Source organism: Atractosteus spatula, chromosome 6, assembly GCF_055471065.1.
Source record: "Atractosteus spatula isolate fAtrSpa1 chromosome 6, fAtrSpa1.hap1, whole genome shotgun sequence".
Classification (NCBI taxonomy): Eukaryota; Metazoa; Chordata; class Actinopteri; order Semionotiformes; family Lepisosteidae; genus Atractosteus; species Atractosteus spatula.
The window spans coordinates 4,205,879-4,224,106 of NC_142711.1; the positions used below are offsets into that span (position 1 = coordinate 4,205,879).

General features: G+C 44.9%; 3 protein-coding genes across 6 annotated transcripts in view; 1 reads left to right on the plus strand and 2 right to left on the minus strand.

The window, feature by feature from the left end:
- ankrd12 (ankyrin repeat domain 12) overlaps window positions 1-977 on the minus strand; it is a 55,525-nt gene extending 54,548 nt beyond the window's left edge. For 3 of the 4 annotated variants that reach the window (XM_088918372.1, XM_088918370.1, XM_088918369.1), the window contains exon 1: window positions 309-487. The gene's annotated coding sequence lies outside the window, so the exon portion shown is untranslated. Of the gene's footprint in view, window positions 1-308 lie in introns of all 4 variants that reach the window. The other variant, XM_088918371.1, reaches the window with a different exon arrangement.
- Window positions 978-3,696: 2,719 nt separating this feature from the next.
- ndufv2 (NADH:ubiquinone oxidoreductase core subunit V2) lies at window positions 3,697-17,612 on the minus strand. The gene is made up of 8 exons (XM_088918375.1): window positions 17,474-17,612; window positions 16,615-16,680; window positions 10,116-10,178; window positions 8,771-8,887; window positions 6,358-6,526; window positions 5,183-5,292; window positions 4,304-4,380; window positions 3,697-3,882 (listed from the first exon to the last, which is right to left on the minus strand). Exons 1-8 carry the CDS (start codon window positions 17,513-17,515, stop codon window positions 3,789-3,791), a joined length of 738 nt encoding a protein of 245 aa, XP_088774501.1. The 5' UTR covers window positions 17,516-17,612; the 3' UTR covers window positions 3,697-3,788.
- acss2l (acyl-CoA synthetase short chain family member 2 like) overlaps window positions 11,869-18,228 on the plus strand; it is a 30,624-nt gene continuing 24,264 nt past the window's right edge. The window contains exon 1 of the mRNA XM_088918373.1: window positions 11,869-11,880. The gene's annotated coding sequence lies outside the window, so the exon portion shown is untranslated. The remainder of the gene's footprint in view (window positions 11,881-18,228) is intronic.

The following is an 18,228-nucleotide window of genomic DNA, read 5'->3' on the forward strand; positions in this document are numbered from 1 at the left end:
CCCCCGCCGGGGCCAGGAGCCCCGAGCCCCTCGCGCCGCCCGAGTCACGCCGCAGTCTCGCGACTCCCCCCCCCCCGCGCCCCGACCCCCGCGAGCTGTCAGCGCCGCGAGACGGCCCTGGGTGACGCGACGCGAAATCACACACATACACACGAGAAAAACAACACAAAAAACGGGGGCCAATGGATGCCACGCCGCCGTGCGAAAGATTCCGTTTTCCTACGGCAGTAGAGCTTTGTATTTTTTTTTTCCCTCCCTGTAGAAGGCACGGCCGTCAAAAAAAAAAAAAAATCGCTGAATTCGCTTACCTTTCTGCGAGGCGATTCGGGTCCCGCTATTCCTTCGGGCAGGCTCACACACCAGGGTATCGCAATTCGCCGATAATCGTCAGGATATTTCACATTTAAACAAAACCCCAAGTAAATCATCCCTTCCCAGCTTTCCGCTGGTTTGAAAACATTCGCCCCCCCCACCCCTCGCCGTCTCTAACCGGAGCCCAACCGCCGCGCAGCCGCGGCCACGTGACCCCCTCCGGCCGCCGCTGATTGGCTGCGCGGCGGCGCGGCGGCGCCCCCCTCCCCTCCGACCCGCAGCTCCGGCGGGGGGAGGAAGGCAGTCTGAAAGCGGAGGCCGACTTTGTGCTGAGCTGAAAGCCGAGTTTGGGGAAGGATCGGTGGTGGTGGGTGGGGGGGGGAGTCGGCAAGCGGGGACGGTGCAGGGTTTGGAGGTCTTTATTCGCGCCCGGGCCAGTGCGGAGACCGGGCTGGCGGCGAGCAGGGGGTGAGTGACGCCGGCGCCCTGACGTCACCCTTCCGCTCCGTGCTCGGCTGCGGCTGGAATGTTCTGGAACGGCGCGGAAGGCACGAGAGGGGAGAGGGGAGCGCGGAGCGGCGGCGGCGGCCCGTGGGCGACCCGGCGGCCGGGCTTCAGACGAGGGGGGTACCTGCCGTGCTGCCTCACGGGACCCCGGGCTCCTCGGGGCTGGCGCTAGGGAGGGGGGGGGGGACGGACCTGTGGCGCAGTGGTATTTTTGTGTGTCCTTGCGCGCGAGCGGCGGGGGAGTGCGCCCGCGCATGCGCGGGCCGGCGGGCGTCGTGTTTGTGTTGCGGAACAGGCGTGAGTCACAGCCGCGAGCGCCGCGTCCGTGCTGCAGGAGAACGGGGGGGGGGCGAGACGGCGGCGCGTGGGGCGGAATGGAAATGTCAGCGCAGGGGAACGTGAGGCGCGCGCCGGCAGGCGCAGGGAAGAGCGGTCCTGCTGCTGCTGCTGCACGGCTGAGCGGTCAGGCTTGCTTTTCTTAATCGCACGTTAAAGCCTTATTTTTTTTATTTCCGATTTTGCGCTCCAGCGCTGTGGCGGACAGTTCTTGCAGCACGTTGTGAAGTGACACCCGTGTTTGAATTCAGAAGGCCTGTCCTAGTGTATCCTTGGTCGCCAGGACTGCCATGGTGACAGGCTGTCAGCACAGGGAGTGTGGGGGGGGTGTTTGGTGAGCGGTGTTTAGAGGGACGTCGTCTACAGCAGCTCAAGATTTCAGGGTCACGCACTGAAATGATATTTTTGAAGGTGGGGGAGAGGGTTTTACCTTTTGAATCCCTCTTCCTTTAAAAAAAAAAGAGGTAGCTGTTCTCAAAAGGACTACATGTGAGCCCACTTTACGGAGATGAGGCAGTTGTTTACACAAAGGGCTGTAGGTGTGTGGAACAAGTTACCCAGTCACGTTGTTGAAGCTGTTCATGAGGCTTCTTTTCAAGAAATGGCTGATAGGCCAGTCACCCTCTTGTAATTGTTCTAAAGAAATTTCTTCAGCATCTTGCCTTTTTTTTTTTTGTAGTACGAGTCTAGTGTTGGTTTCGCCTCCAAAGTCCACTGCAGTAACAAAAGGATGTTCTCCTTGTAGAGACTTGTGGTTTCCTAGTGCATCAGCGATCCACCGATCTTCAGTGCATGTTTCATCACGGTGTGACCACTGGCAGAAGTGCTTTAATTTTTCAGATTTGTTCAAATGCAAATGGTTTAGGCTGGGAAGCCTCCAGTGTGATGTGATCCTTTGATGCCCTCGAGGGACTTAAAGCTCCTGCTGTCAGTGCAGTCAGAAACAGGAGCTGTAGTGCTTTGTTGAGGGAAGTCAGTACTTTAGAGTGAACGTGGCTGAAGCGCTGAAAGTGTTGTCTGTGATATCACCCCCTTTCTTTGGTTGTCCAGGTTCTATTTTAACTTTCACATTTTAAAGTGAAATACAGGTAACTTTTCTCCACTTTGTTGTTCCTACAAATACTGAACTTTGGCTTTTAATGTGTTCGTTTTGTCTGTGCAAGTCTGCTACTACTTGGTGATTTAAGCAGTATCCTAGATGTGACAGCGTAACTCGCTCTTAATGTGCACTTTCCTACTTAAATGTCAGGTGGCATTGTAATTCTTTGATGTGACGTCTCCTGTTTGTCACATTCCTAGAGAAATATTTCTCACCACCAAATCATTTTCACTATGATTTTAAGCAAAATTTCTGTTGTGGTTTGAATTGCAAACGTTTTTTTTTTTCTTACACAGGCCTTGTTTAAAATGACATTTAACAAACTCAAGACCACAGTAAACTTTCGGTATGACAGAAAACATTGGTCATCTTCCCCCGTTGCTGACTAGCGAGCCTTTTAAAACTCAGTTACCCTCCTAGACTTCAGTGTTAACCTTTAAGTTATGGAAATGTATTTTTAGCATTAAAAGTAATCGGTAAAATAGCGTACCTTAAATTCTGTGAATGTGTGGCCTTTGTAGCAGGTGTTCTGTGTGAAAGAAACATGGGTTTCAGGGGTTAGAGGACACAGGAGTCCCAGCTGCTCAAGTAAAACCAATATTGGCGTGATGAGTCACCGGGTTACTGTGAACTAGGGGGAAGCCATTGGAGAGTCGCACTTTCAGAAGAGCTACTCGCGCCTTGTGCATCTGCAAAACAGCCGTTGTTTTCTCTCAAAAGCTGTTTACACCGGCTGCATTTTCATCCAGTTTCTGTCATTTGTCTTTACAATGATTATTGGAATAGCCGTAATCATTTCTTGTTGCTAATAATACACTATTAACTTAATACTAATATGAGGAAAACACTTGGCATTGAAGTGCATTTTGGCTTGAATGGGGTCCAGTGTGTTTTTTTTTCAACTGTGATAATTTCAGCTGTTATTTTACAGACCTTTTCCCTATTGATTAAAATGTGATTCATGACTTTGTATGATGTGAGGTCTTCATCCTCCTGTACAGAAAGGACTGTAAAACTTTGAAACAAGTTTGCTTTCAGCATAAAATAGCTGTGAACGGCAAAAGTTTGTTTTTTTTACCCAGTCTACTGTTTTAGTTCTGCTGTGGATGATGAACTGTCTTGCAATAAAGAGATTGTGTATTCCTTGTATCCAGAAAGCTAAACGAGACCCAGTCTTTTTAAGGTTGGTTCCGGAGGTGTTATTTGAGTGACCCGTGTTGTGTAGTTACTGCAGCCAGTTTGTTTTGTGACGTTGCCTTCTTTTACTTTCCTATCTTTTCATTTAACACCACCTGATGTGGTGACATGATCGCGTATAATAAAAAAAAAAAGTGTGCAAGGGAACTATCTCTATGACCGGCGGACCAGTATCTTTTTAAAAATGTGGTTCTAGCAGACAGCATTTTGTCCGTGCACACCGAGATAAAGCAAACAAAATCCTCTTCACCAGAAATCCTTTATTTACACAATGTTCTCGGAGCCCCAGTTAGTGGAAGTGGGGCAGCGCCGCCGGCGTCCGGCCCGATCAAGGCCGTTAGAGATCCGGTCTCACGCCGAACCCGGGCCCAGGGGGGGGTCCTGTCAGAGACGTCAACCCACCGGCTGGCTCACAGGAGAAGCGGCCACTCCTTGAAAAGCACAGATCAACATTTGCATCATGACAATAATTGGTCTTAAGAATATCCTACAGGCACGACTTACTCCTACAGATGAGAGAATTTTGCGGTTAAGTGGACAGTTGTTTTTTTTTTTTACTGTAAATATTAAAATCTTTCAGTATGATGCAAGATACAAGCAGCACCTTGAAGAGAAACAGATGCGACATCCAGAGTTGCAGTTTCATTATTAAGCTACAGACTAAATCTGTTATTCTGAACAATTCTTATTGCTCAACTGTTTGTGCTTGATATTTTTACGGAGCTGTACTGCCTTTTAAAGTCGAGAAGCCAGCGGTAGGAAGGACAGCTTTGCTAGTGACGTCATGTTCCTCTTTGCTGCTGTGCAATGATTTCCATGAGCTGATGCTTCACAAAATGTAATGCACTGTACCTTGGACCAGGCACTGGTACTTTTCCACTTTTCAGCTCCTCGATGATCTGCTCAATGTCCTGAGGTTGAAGATCCTCCTGGGGGAAATAAAGGAAACAGCATGTCCATCTTAATGTCGTGCTACGGAGCACTGCTAGGAAACTACCAGCTTGTTTATCCTCCTTTTCCTGGCATTCCTTTAATTTACCACTGACACATCCTTTTTTGTTGTTAATTCTTCTAGTCGGATGTAGCTGCCTGTGATAAACAGACGACACAGGCCTTGTGATCTCATTTCGCTTCATCTTATTAAATTTCAGCTGCAGAGGTACATTACTTGCCTTAAATGGGGAAAGTTGAAAATGAGCAGTAAAGCTAAGTCCGCACCCAATGTTTGGATTCACAAACCTGGGAGTTACTTCTGACTAGCGTGCCATTTGAAACTTGAGTTAGGAATGTCACAAGGATACCCTCCTTCTGCCTCTGTCATATTGTACATGTAAATATGTTTTTTTCTGAAATAAAAGATATTTAAAAGGGAGCAGTGGTAAAGGATGGATTGGTGCTTGTTTTCTTCAACAGGGGTACGTATTTAATTGAAGTAAATAAAAATGTAACATCTGGTGTACTTGTTCATAAAAATGGGGGGGGGGGGGGATTGATGGCATTTATAAACATTCTTAAAAAGGAAGTGTCGGGGTTTTCAGTGACATTTACTCGTGAGGCCCATAGGTTAAGCCCATATTGCAGAAAACCTAAAAATACTGCATGGCCTTGTGTGGGGGAGGGGGGACTGATCCTTTTTCCACAATTGCGTAATCTTGTGTTCTTTCTGACCACACCCAAGTTCTTCCATTTTGGAGAATGTATAAGGCGAGACGATGTTTCCGGCCCGCTTACGTAATAGTTGTCATTAATCTGGACCATCGGGGCATTAACACAGGCCCCCAGGCACTCCACCTCCGTCAGCGTGAACAGCTTGTCCGGTGTGCTCTCCCCCGCTTTAATACCTGCAAAAAAAAACAACATTTCAGCTCGGGGCCACAGAAAGGCCAGTTCTTAAAAAGAATAACACTTGGAAAACCTTAGTACGCGTCCATTCGTGGTGGTCAATGTTTTTTTTTTTATTGTTGTCGTTTCCAAACGACGAACGCATAATAACATTTCACCCACCCCCTCCGCCCCCCTCAGTGCTACTCCCTTCAACGTTTCAACTGCAGGATCCTGAAATACGGTCCCGCAGTGGAACCTACCTGCTCCCCCAGCCTAGCTTCCTAAACCCCCTGGACAAACACGCGCTTTGCTGGAAGATCTCATAGACTCTTGATCTGCAGTCATTTTTAAAGCGGCCCCATCCATTCCAGATCTTTGTGGGCTTTGAATATTGACTGAACCCTTTGTCGGGTAAGGGCTGCAGGGAGTGCCTCATATTTGTGAGAATTTGAGACGTTGAGCCTGACAGAGTGTGCGAAACCTTTAAGGATCACAGCGCTTGGTTGTGTAGCTGTGAAGTTCAAGCCCCAGAGAGCTAGTTTTTGTCTCGTATCTGGAACAAAGAGTATCACCTAACATTGACTTAGGGTCTCGGCTGTTTTCACGCTGCCTGAGCACCTGCTTGCTTTGATTTCACTTGGACTGAATGGGCGGTTTTCTGTGACTCGATACTTCTTGTTGCATGTAGGCTTAATAACAAACCACCCGTTTAGGTGCAGAGTGCCAGGTGCCATAGAGACATACAGATGGCAAAGATGATCTTGAAGTGCAGTCAAATTCTGCTTTTCATTTTAGGGCGTTTAACACTGTTTCAGTAGAGTGCCCTGTTCACAGTTGTGCATGTTCAAATACCCAGTGTTACCTGCAAAGTTAAGTTCACTTGTACAGTTGAATTTATCAGACTACGACTGGATTACGCATGCAGAGGTTTGACAGCACAGAATATTGTCTGTTTCAGAAAGCCTGGTCCTTCGTAAGTCTAATGAATATAACCATTTACTGTCGCTTAACATACAAAGTGATATCTGAAACAACGTTTTGAATAAATGATTATTCATAAATTACAAAATTATCCTACTTACCCAGTTTGTTCTGGATGGCCTCCAGGATGCTATCAGAGTTGCACAGCATGCACGGTGTAGTTGTGCAAATCTGAATGTGGTATTTGCCTACGGGCTTGCGATTGTACATGGTGTAAAACGTAGCGACTTCATACACCCTCATAGGTGGCACGTCCAGCACTTCTGCCACCTGAAACGACGGCATAAAGAGGTACAGGAGCAGTCACTCAATCATACTGTGACATCTTAAGGCGGAAAAACCTAGTACACACAATCTTTCCTGACGTTAAAGGGGCCTGGGATTTGTGGTACCTGAAGAAGGCCTTGGCACAATAAAACTCCCAGAATACAGAAGGACGGATTGTCTTTGCAGCTGGATGCGAGTCGCCTGCCAACTCGCTGACCTCCTCTTGCAGAGGAACAAAAGAACACTGACAGCATGGGCCAGCTCGAGTGTTGAGTTCTACAAAAGGCTTTGTTAAATTACCAGAAAAGATAATTAGCACAGGAACCTAAGAAGTTTATACCTAAAAGAAGCTTATGTCTCTGATAACTGCAGGTATTGTGGGCCAACAAACACAAAATGGTAGTTTCTGAAGTTTCTGCCTTTTCATTAATGTAAAGTAGGCTGTGAGTGGGTTTTAAGTTTGCAAGCTGGCTTTCCTTGAGCTTTATGAGGAGTGTGGCGTTGTAAAATTATTTTTACAGGTATTGTGTGGCGTTGTAAAAGTATTTTTACGGGTATTGTTTTTCCTTATCAACAGGATATTCGATGCTACAAAGATGCAACATGTTTGATTTTGGGAAGAACCAAACACTCAACCCTTAAAAAAATACAATTAAATGTTTTCTTTTGTTTTACTTATTTCTAGTTCCATGATTTTTTAATGAGTTCACTAAGCTGTTGCTAAGTAAACGGATTCACTAGCATTTTTACTAGTGAAAAGGAGTGTATGAAAATCAGAAGTTCCAGCCTATTTTTTCCTTAAGCAATCCTTTGGGCATACATACTGATAATCTTGAATAGTGTTGAATTAAATTATGTTAAGATTTATGTCTACTATTAAAAAAAAACATTGTGTTTTCCTGAAATGTTGCCAAATCAATAAAGTAATGAATACTGTAAAAGCAGATAATTGCAAGGTTTCCTGTAAAAAAAAAAAACAAAACAGTGGAGTTCTCAAACTACAATTCTATTTCCAAGTGAACATTTGAGACAGTTTCAAGAGGCAAAGTGTGCCCAATTCAGTTCAATTAACTGTAATACAGAATAAATTCTGAATAATGCAGAATAAATTGTATTAATTCTCTTCCCTGTTATTTCTCTTTTCCTTGTTTTGATTTGGCCAAGGCTTGGCACTCTCACACTGTCGATTTTCCTCCAGATTATTTGAGGTGCAACTACAAAGAGCTACAGTAACCAGATCTTCCACTCTCCTTTAAAGTTTCATTGTACCTCAGTGTCTTTACTATCGGCACATGATTTCCATGATCAGCTTACAAAAAGCGGCTGTTGTTGTTCCGCGAAATGTGCCAAGTTTCAATTAGCTTGTTTGCGGGTGGAGAAAAGAGGTCGTAAACAGAGCTCGTACAGGCATCTCGGTGTAAAGAAGGGATGCCTGTGAGCTGGCTATCGTATGCTTTGCAGTTGGCCTAACATGTTCAGTGGCTCACCTGCCTTGTATAAAGCTGTTTGAATTGTGGCACACAGGGACAGGAAGAAATCCTTAAAACATTCTGCATGCTTTCGCCACCTGGAAGCCTAACAACATGCCACTGCCCAGACTTAAGTGCAAACCAGACGTCAATCTCACAGTTCTTTGAAGTCGCAGGTTGGGTGTTTTTAGTGGAAAGAACCACAAGCCCCAGCCAAGAGCCAACACGACGCACGCTTCATTTCCTGGAAGTGTGACGGTCTGCGTGCACACAAAAGTCCAAGGAACCCTGATCAAAGAGCAAGTCTTCTTCATTGGGCGGGGAAGAAAACAAAAAACAAAACTGGATTCTGAGTACTTGGTTATTCCTGTGAGAGGTGATCAAAAATAAGTGTCAAGTCATGGTGTCTTTATTTAAGGATAATGTTTATTTACAAATGCCACCATAATTTGGATCTGTATGTACCTGCATGGTTATCGGTATATGAACGGGCAGCGTATTTGTCATTTTGCTCACAAAACGTAGTCATGTTCATGTAAGGTTCTGGTGTGCCCACACCAGGTTGGGGGTCACAGAAACCCATAAGGAGGTCTGCAGACAAATGAGCACTGGAAGGATTGACGCAGTGCTTCTCAAAAAAACAACAGCTTTGTGGTGTTTTTCTGGGGTGGGAACAAGAAAGGCGTGGACCAGCCTACCCCACGAATGCAGCCGTTTATGACTCCTGTTCGTCACGCAGATTTCCCCCCGCTCTCCCATATCCGGGCTTCCTGCGTACCTTATTCATGGCCGAGATGGGCAGCCAGCCGTGCTGCCTCTGCGCCAGGTCCAGGACGGGGAGGGTAGCCGCGGCCTTGTGTCCTTCCGGGTAGTTCTGCACAATCGCCTCGACCCTCTTGCGGGGAAAGAAGCATGGCCACACGGGTTCAGAAACAAACGTCCAGATATGCAGCACGCGCGACTTCTGTTCCCCCCCCATCAGTTCCAAGCGCCTTCCCACACTGCCAGCTAGCGTTAGTCCCTTCAGGGCCAAGGCCAGGAGCAAGGGCTGGTTACCAAGTCCACAGACAGAGGTGCGGTGTTAAATCCGCTTTGTACGATTGTAAGTACAGAGAGAAAATCTGGCATCTTTCCGGTCCTTAGCAGGATTTAGTTCAACCTGAGTCACCATGTAGCACGCCAGCACTGGAAGTGTCAGCTCTGGAGCTCCTTCTTGAGAATAGTCACTCCACTTGTGGGTTCTCGTTAGAAAAAAGTCAGTTTTTATTTTTTTCATAATACAATGGATAACAAACACTAAATGGGAATGTTTATTTTTAATCTTACACCTTTTGAAGTCTCAAGCATAAGGCATACTGCCTTTTTCTTCTATCACAAAAAAAGCTGTAACGACTGTCATTAGTTTATTCTAAAAAGCTTGAAGTTCAATTTAGCCTCGCTAGGATGTAATAAAATAGTGTTATTTAGATCTTTGATCTTCATGGGGCTCAAAGTTAATTCTTAAGTCAACAGATGCAGCGGTATTCCTGTATGAAGTGAATTTATACTTTCTGCCCAATTTGACCTATATAAAAATCACAGACACAGCATTCTGAATACTACTTTGAAACACAGAGAATGCCAGTTTCAAGTATTTAACTCAAGATGATCAAGCGTAATTAAAACTCCATGGCTACAACCGTCTGTTTGTCATTAATAGTACAGCATAAGCACAAGTCAGTTGTAAAGGACAGTTTTAATGTGATTTATATAGAAACAATAAAGGAAGATCATGAATGGCTACAAAAACTACAGGTCACCCTAGCTTTTACTGGACATCTCACCTTAAGGTGCATAATAAAGGACAGATAATGTTAAACAAAAGCTTTTGCAAACGATGCATGCAATCACTAGTGTCTGACAAAAGCACAGCTAGTTATTTGGGTTAGTTAAAGGAAAATCTATTCATATACCTGCGTTTAGTGGCAGAACTGTAAATTTTACACCCATGTCCTGGTCTTTAATATAGTATTGTTCTAAACACTGCAAACACAGAAGCCACATGCAGGAAGACCATTCTCCTTTGTGAAACAAAGTGGGATTTTAAATATATTCTGAGGTGTACGGATCTGGGCTCTTCTTACCTTCAGATTTTCTGGGGTGAATTCAAAAGGGGTGTCTGGGTTGTTCTCGGGGGTGTCCCTGTGCTGATAAAACAGAACCAATTAACAAACAGCAAACGGATGAAGTAACCCAAATAAAGGACACCCTGTGGGACTCCTGAGAAAGGGGTGTGCTTGGAAAGCTTGGACATCTCCCATGAGACAACAGGCAGAAGCTGGCAAAAAAAAAGGTCCAGGTGACCTGATGCTCTGTGCCCCTCGAGGTGTGCCCGTGTGCTCCCCTGGTGCCCAGGGCTGTGAAGAAGTGTGAAATCCAGACCCTGATGATCAGGGGGTCTGCAAGAACCACAAGGGGGGGGGTTACAGCAGCAAAGCAGCGAGACGGACCACTCCTCGCCCCTCGGGCAACTCCGTGGGGGAGAAGATCGATGCTCCCCGCAGTACAGACGAGCATCTGATCTTCCGGAAAAAAGGATTTCGAGAGCCTCTACAGCCCCTGTAGAAAGGGCAAATGACTCTCTATTACAGTGGTGTTCACTGCTTAAGTAAGGGCAAAGGTCAGAAACATACAGTACGCTGCACAGCCTGACTCTTAAGAGCTAGCCGGCAGTGAGGTAGGCTAAAACGTCTACTGGAAATATCGCTTTTCTGCACCTCATAAAATGTCGCCACAACGGAAAAAGGCACAGGGGAGAAGGAGCTGCTATAATGCCACAGCTTCTTGTTGTTGTTGTTGTTGTTTTAAAAGGGCTGCTTTCTCACACATGTTTTGTTAGTTACTCATTGGATTTAGCGGAATCTGATTGACTCATTAAATAAACAAGGCTCAGGGAGGGGGCCGAGCGGCTGCGTCTACTGCTGGGTCACGGGGTTGCGTGACGGTGCCAAACTCACAGGCGGTACTCGTACTGCCTTTCTTGAACAGGTTTTCCTTTTTAATTCTTCAAGCACTTGAAGTACAAAACCATAAAGTGTTTACGTTGACAGCCCATGATATAGAGCTTTACTGATACTCCTCCCAACAAGACACAGACTGTCAACTGCAACGTCCTGTTTTCCCCCTCGTGTCATTCCTTAGCTTTCCCTCTCGGGGTAAAAGGTTCTTCCAACAATAGCCTGCTTTGTGGTCACCTTGGCTCCAACGAGAAGCAGTCTCCTGAGACATTTACATGTGCTTTTCAAGACTGCTACATCCAGCAAAGGCCAGATATTTATATAAACCAATCATTTCTGTATTCAAAAATGTCTACCTTAAAATAACGCACCGCACTAACCTAGCCGCTCTTTGCTTACGTACAATGCCTCAGACAGCACTGTTGCTGCCAAACCAGAAACTCTTTGTCAAATTGTTATTATATAATATTGTAGATATAATTATCTACAATGTTAGGAAATCATGCTCTTTAAAATTTCAATCCAAGCACGTGCGAGTAAGAGATTAAACTATTTAAATCAAAAGGGGAACTGGCGGAGTTGGCTTTTAAGTACAGACCAGAGATATCTTTTATTTGAATTAAGGAAAAGCAAAGTCTGCTCACATATGGAAACACAATTCACAGCTCTCAAAAGAATCCAATACATCTCATCATCTTTGACACAAATTTCTTTTTTTGTTCTGTTCCGCTCTCCAGTCTCATCACTCAGGTCTGCAACTTTTAATGTGCATTAGGAAGACTCCAAAACAACACAATGGAAACTATACGTGGCAACTCTGTGTCTGAGCTAAACTGATAAGTTCAAAGCTTGCAGTGAGCCGGAGCCTAACTTTGCAGGCACAGGATGCAAGGTAAGAATCCACCCTGGACTGAACGCCCTGTGGTGTACTGGCACGCACATGCATTTGCACACCCCAACACTGTGCACTGAAAAGCCTCACCATTACGTTGTTCGTTAATCATAATACCGTATTTTGTAAATCCCAAAAGAAAACAATTAATTCTAAAACACATCCCTTCCCATTCTGTGAAATATTAAATTATTGTATGCACCACTGAATTGTTAATTATTTAATTGTTTTGGGTACATCAACATAAAAAAAACTACAGTTAGCAAATACGGTTGTAATAATCAACATGTAATTAAACCACCTATAATTTTATTTTTTACAATAACAAAAATCAAGGCAGATACTAACCCCCCAAAAAATATATATTCTTTTATTTTCAGTTGAATAGCCTACCAGACTGGCTGGACTATTCATATTGAAAAGTTATACTGAACGAAAATTAATGGTCAATGCAGAAAAAATGTATACATTAAGAAGTAAGTCTTTAACTAGGGCCGACTCAGACAATCAATTCGTTAATTATTATAAATCTGAAGCTAACCATCACCATCCATCCATTTCCTGAAAGCTTTCTCCAATTCAGTGTCGCAGGGGAGCCGGAGCCTATCCTGGAAACACACGGGCACAAGACAGGACACACCCTGGATGGGACACCAGTCCGTCACAGGGCACACAGACACACTCCCAGCAGGGCCAGTCATCCCAGGATCCAATTAACCTACCAGTACGTCCGGGGATTGTGGGAGGAAACAGAAGCACCCAGAGGAAACCCACACAAACACGGGGAGAACATGCAAACTCTAACACCTCAATTACTTTCTTAATAAATTCTGTTCTTCCCTCTTGGGTCAATTCAGCAAAGTGACGGTGTGGAACCTGTTGATTTTGATGGAGCAAAAATATGTAGACAGTTGATTGACAGGTGTCCCTTTTTGTCAGGTTATTTGCTGTTGGCTAAAATTAAAGAGGTGTCACATTATATCAAGCTACCTCACTTCATTGTTTTTGAGACCACTCTTCAAAGTCATGTTAAAACGTGATGCTGTCATTGCTTGCCAGGGTAGTCTCCAGCTCCCTTGCTCCCTGAGTTAAGGAGATAAGGTGATTAGAAAAAGGATGGATGGATAATTTAGGAGTTGTACCTGGCAGTCATATTGTTTTCATGAGAAATGTTTTTAATTAGCATTCAATGTTAAAAGCTCAGTTTAGACTTTGGTGTCCCAAAGGTTTAGGAAGGTACTGTATGTACTGTAGCAGCACCTAAAATACAATTTAATTAATATCTTAATGCAAAACAAGGTATTGGTAATTTTATTTTAAAGCGCCCCATAAAGTTGACATCGGTCTGCCTGCCTAGTAAATTCACTGGCTACTCTAAGTACCCTTTTCTATTGAACGCATCTGTTTGCTCAGGGCACTTTATACACTTCATTTGTTGCTGTCAGTGTGTTTGCTAACAGGCTATTTACGATTTCATAAAATTCACTCTGTTTTTTCTCCCTGTGTCTGTGCGACAGATTAACAGTGCGAGGGGAATTTCACATCCCATCTCATCTCACTCACACCCCACACATTTACAACAGCACTGGGGGGAGTTCCACACAGGGGGGATTCCAGCTGGAATTCTAGAATGTGAACTTGAACACTCAGGTTTCAACATGTTCAAATATATGTTTCTGTACCTCGTCAAACACAGAGAAACATTCATCACTGGGGAGGGAAAAAGGTAGCAATTGTCACCCTGTATTTCGGTACATCGTATTTAGCTTTCCCTGTTTTCAGCCTGCTTCTGGGTAATGTTTATCGATCTTGATGGATGAATGGTTGGGGTACATTATAACAAAGGGACTATTGCCAGTGTTTCTGTTGCGATTTAAAAATGTTAAAACCCTATTGCTCACTGGACGCAAAGGCCAGCAGTGCTCTGGGATTAGAAGGAATATGAGCTTCACCTGCTGGAGAATGTCAGTAAAGCAGGGAGCTACAACAGCGTCAGACTGAAGAGAACCGGCGCTGAAATTACGTGCAAGCACACATGGTGAAAGGAGAAAACTAAGCCACGACATTAAAAAACACTGGAATATATTACATATTGACAAAACAGTAAAAGACCTGTTCTTGAAATACCCTACCAATAAAAGTAGACTACCTTTAAAAGATCATTTGGTTAGAATTGGTTATCTAGAGTTGCCTAAACAAACTGTGGCAGTTATCAATGGGTGGAGCTCATGAAACCAGCGTTTCCGTAGGAATATTTTTTGTTATAATTGCTAACTGTTCGCGAAATTCTAGTTTTTACTGGTCGTAAGCGTTTTTAATGAGGATGAATACTGTGAACTTAAAACGAAGTATTATTTCCCCCCTACAATTCAAGTTAATGGCATGTGCGAACAAATAAATTAGATCACTGTTATGATATATTTTTTCATTATTGGTAGAGGATATTTTCTTTACTTTTTACATCTTGTTTTTGCTATAAATGCAGCGCTAGTGTACTCTGATAAAGTTTACTGCAGCACAGAGTGATGACAGACAGGAATGTAAAATGTGTGCTCACTCCCTTCCCTCTCAGACATCTCACTCTTCTGCTGCCCCTGCGGTTCGTCCAGTTCTGTTTCTCCTAATTTCTTTAGCTTTCCTTGTCTGCGAGAATTGAGGACGCGATAACGTAAGGGACCACTGAGGCTATTTTGTTATTATTTTTGGGCATCACTCTGGTAACAGATGTAAATACTACATATATCCTGACAGAGCCTGAATAACTACAGCACAGCCCATGATGCACTTCCACATAAACTACAGTGGCCTCTGCAGCAGAGACCGACGCAGCTCGGGAGAAACAGACCTGTGGATGGTGAAGCACCAGTGGGTGCCCACACTTACTCTAAATCACAAAAGCGCAAATGCTGAGCTCATGAATATGGAGGGTTTACTGTACTCTGTTATTCAAAATGTTTGTAGTTTGGTAATGTATAAAGATGCAATTACTTGGCCGTTTGATGTCTGTTTTATCCAGAACAGAGCTGGGGGCAGCCACAGCCCGTCCCAGAATAAAGGCATGCACATTCCACCAGCTGTCTTCCGTTTATGACCGATAGTGGATTTCACATACAGTGTTGAGGCAGATAAGGAAATAGCATAACACTGATGTAGTTGGGGATAACACATTCCCAATCTTAAAAGTAATCCATTTTAACTCTGAAACCCACTATCAGTTTCAACAGCCCAGCCGATTAGCTTACCTGTAGTCATAAACTTAAACTTATTCTTGAACTACTGTAGTGCAAAATCAACAGGCTCAACACGGGGTGCACCCTGGAGAGGACAGCAGTCCATCACAGGACACACACAGACACACACCCTGGAGAGGACAGCAGTCCATCACAGGACACACACACTCACACACCCTGGAGAGGACAGCAGTCCATCACAGGACACACACACTCACACACCCTGGAGAGGACAGCAGTCCATCACAGGACACACACAGACACACACCCTGGAGAGGACAGCAGTCACTCACAGGACACACACAGACACACACCCTGGAGAGGACAGCAGTCACTCACAGGACACACACACTCACACACCCTGGAGAGGAAAGCAGTCACTCACAGGACACACACACTCACACACCCTGGAGAGGACAGCAGTCCATCACAGGACACACACACTCACACACCCTGGAGAGGACAGCAGTCCATCACAGGACACACACAGACACACACCCTGGAGAGGACAGCAGTCCATCACAGGACACACACACTCACACACCCTGGAGAGGACAGCAGTCCATCACAGGACACACACACTCACACACCCTGGAGAGGACAGCAGTCCATCACAGGACACACACACTCACACACCCTGGAGAGGACAGCAGTCCATCACAGGACATACACACTCACACACCTTGGAGAGGACACCAGTCCATCACAGGACACACAAAGACACACACCCTGGAGAGGACAGCAGTCCATCACAGGACACACACACTCACACACCCTGGAGAGGACAGCAGTCCATCACAGGACACACACACTCACACACCCTGGAGAGGACACCAGTCCATCACAGGACACACACTCACACACCCTGGAGAGGACAGCAGTCCATCACAGGACACACACACTCACACACCCTGGAGAGGACAGCAGTCCATCACAGGACACACACACTCACACACCCTGGAGAGGACAGCAGTCCATCACAGGACACACACACTCACACACCCTGGAGAGGACAGCAGTCCATCACAGGACACACACACTCACACACCCTGGAGAGGACAGCAGTCCATCACAGGACATACACACTCACACACCCTGGAGAGGACACCAGTCCATCACAGGACACACAAAGACACACACCCTGGAGAGGACAGCAGTCCATCACAGGACACACACACTCACACACCCTGGAGAGGACAGCAGTCCATCACAGGACACACACACTCACACACCCTGGAGAGGACACCAGTCCATCACAGGACACACACTCACACACCCTGGAGAGGACAGCAGTCCATCACAGGACACACACACTCACACACCCTGGAGAGGACAGCAGTCCATCACAGGACACACACACTCACACACCCTGGAGAGGACAGCAGTCCATCACAGGACACACACACTCACACACCCTGGAGAGGACACCAGCATGCATGTTCACACACACGGCAGGACCAAGTTTCCCAGTAGTGTTTAAAATTAAAACATTGTACGTTCTTACCACAAAGAGCGCTCCTCCGCCCCCAGAGCGCACAGCAGTCTTATGCAGGCTGCGAATCTGCCTGGTCTGCAAAACAGAGAGAGAAAAACATAGCAGTACAGCGATGGGCTCAAACTATTCCTTATTGTTCAACTATTCTTAGTGTCTGTTATTAGCAGATGAATAATCGCGTAAAGTTACAGCGCCTGAGAGATTCAAACGAAGTACAATGCAGACGATAATATACTTTATTCACAAGAACGCAGGAAGCCGAAACTTAAAATTCGAGCAGCTCATATTGTGCACTTCACACCCTGAAAGTCATGTGCATTGAAAGATCGTGCACTGTAAAGCTGAAACTACAATCTTCTTTACACAGTAGAAGTCAGAATACAATATTTTTCACATCTTATTCCGTGATAATTTTCCCACCAACGTCATTATGAACCCCAAAGACATTTTGAGGCCCACAAAGTGCTGTATATCTAATTGGAGAAAACCTACTTATTTATACAGCTGACCGCCCTTTCCAGTTTCCTCACCAGATACCAGTCCACTGCCTGTCACAACACTTCCAGTCCGCAGGGTAAGGCACGGGCACAGCTACGTTTTTGTGGGTTTACTGCCCACTCAGTAAACATACACATTTAAACAAAATATAACACCTGGACGTATTAAAGTATTACCCATTGCACATGGAAATAAAAACAATTTTATTCATTTGCCCTCATGTGAAGGTCACCGTAGCAAATCTCCCTCTGTCCTTGATGTTATACAATTAAGGGCCTATATCTTTACAAAAGCTTTCAAATACAACCGTTTTAAAAATATGTCCATTATTTTCACCTGAAAGTGTCAGAAAAAAAGGCACTGCGCTCACCGTAAAGGAGACGGCATTTCGGATATTTGAGGATAAGAACATTTCTATAATATTTGTTGTCCAACTCTCCTGCTCCGCCGGGTATCCACACTGACAACAAGCCAGACTCGACGTGCTCCGGCAGCGACTGCGTTAGACTGACGCTAGGAAGAGAAAGAGCACAGAGCAATGGATCAAAATAATACACAGTAGTCCCGGCTGAGAGTTCTATATTATAGCATTAGCTCAGGACAGGCAGTAGTGTTACAGGCACTAGAAAAACGTGAGATCACAAGAGTACCGGGAATTCATGTTAGAACCGCTGCTCTATCTAATACATATCAATGATCTCCGTTCTAGACTAGTAAACTAATCAGGCTTGCAGATGATGCCAAAAATGGAACATTACCCAAAGTAAGGCTGCAAAGAATATTCAAAATAATTGATATAGAATTCAAATTCAGACAAGCGCTTAGAAGGAGCTGTTTCATAAGTCAAATGCAGAGTGTAATATACAGGTAGCAAAATATTGGAGGTTAAACAGAACCGGCAGAAAGAACAGACTCTTTTCAGTCCTGAACACAGCAGACTATAAGAGCATCTGTTTCAAGTTTTAAAAATCCTCATGGCTTAGAAAAAGGGAACCCGGTGGACTTAGTCCAAACTCTAAACTATGAGGAAGCACATAGCAAATGTAGAACAGGAGGCACTTCTTTATACAAGAGGTTAAGGGAGTCTGGAAACAATGTGATCTCTGCTTTCAAGAAACAGACGGA

Excerpts from the sequence above, each read along its gene's own strand:
- ndufv2 (XM_088918375.1), bottom strand. The coding sequence starts at position 17,515 with ATGTTCTTATCCTCAAATATCCGAAATGCCGTCTCCTTTACG. Across the intron at positions 10,179-16,614 it reads GCGGAGGAGCGCTCTTTGTG|CACAGGGACACCCCCGAGAA; the intron begins GTAAGAACGTAC and ends CTGTTTTATCAG. Across the intron at positions 8,888-10,115 it reads TCACCCCAGAAAATCTGAAG|AGGGTCGAGGCGATTGTGCA; the intron begins GTAAGAAGAGCC and ends TTTCCCCGCAAG.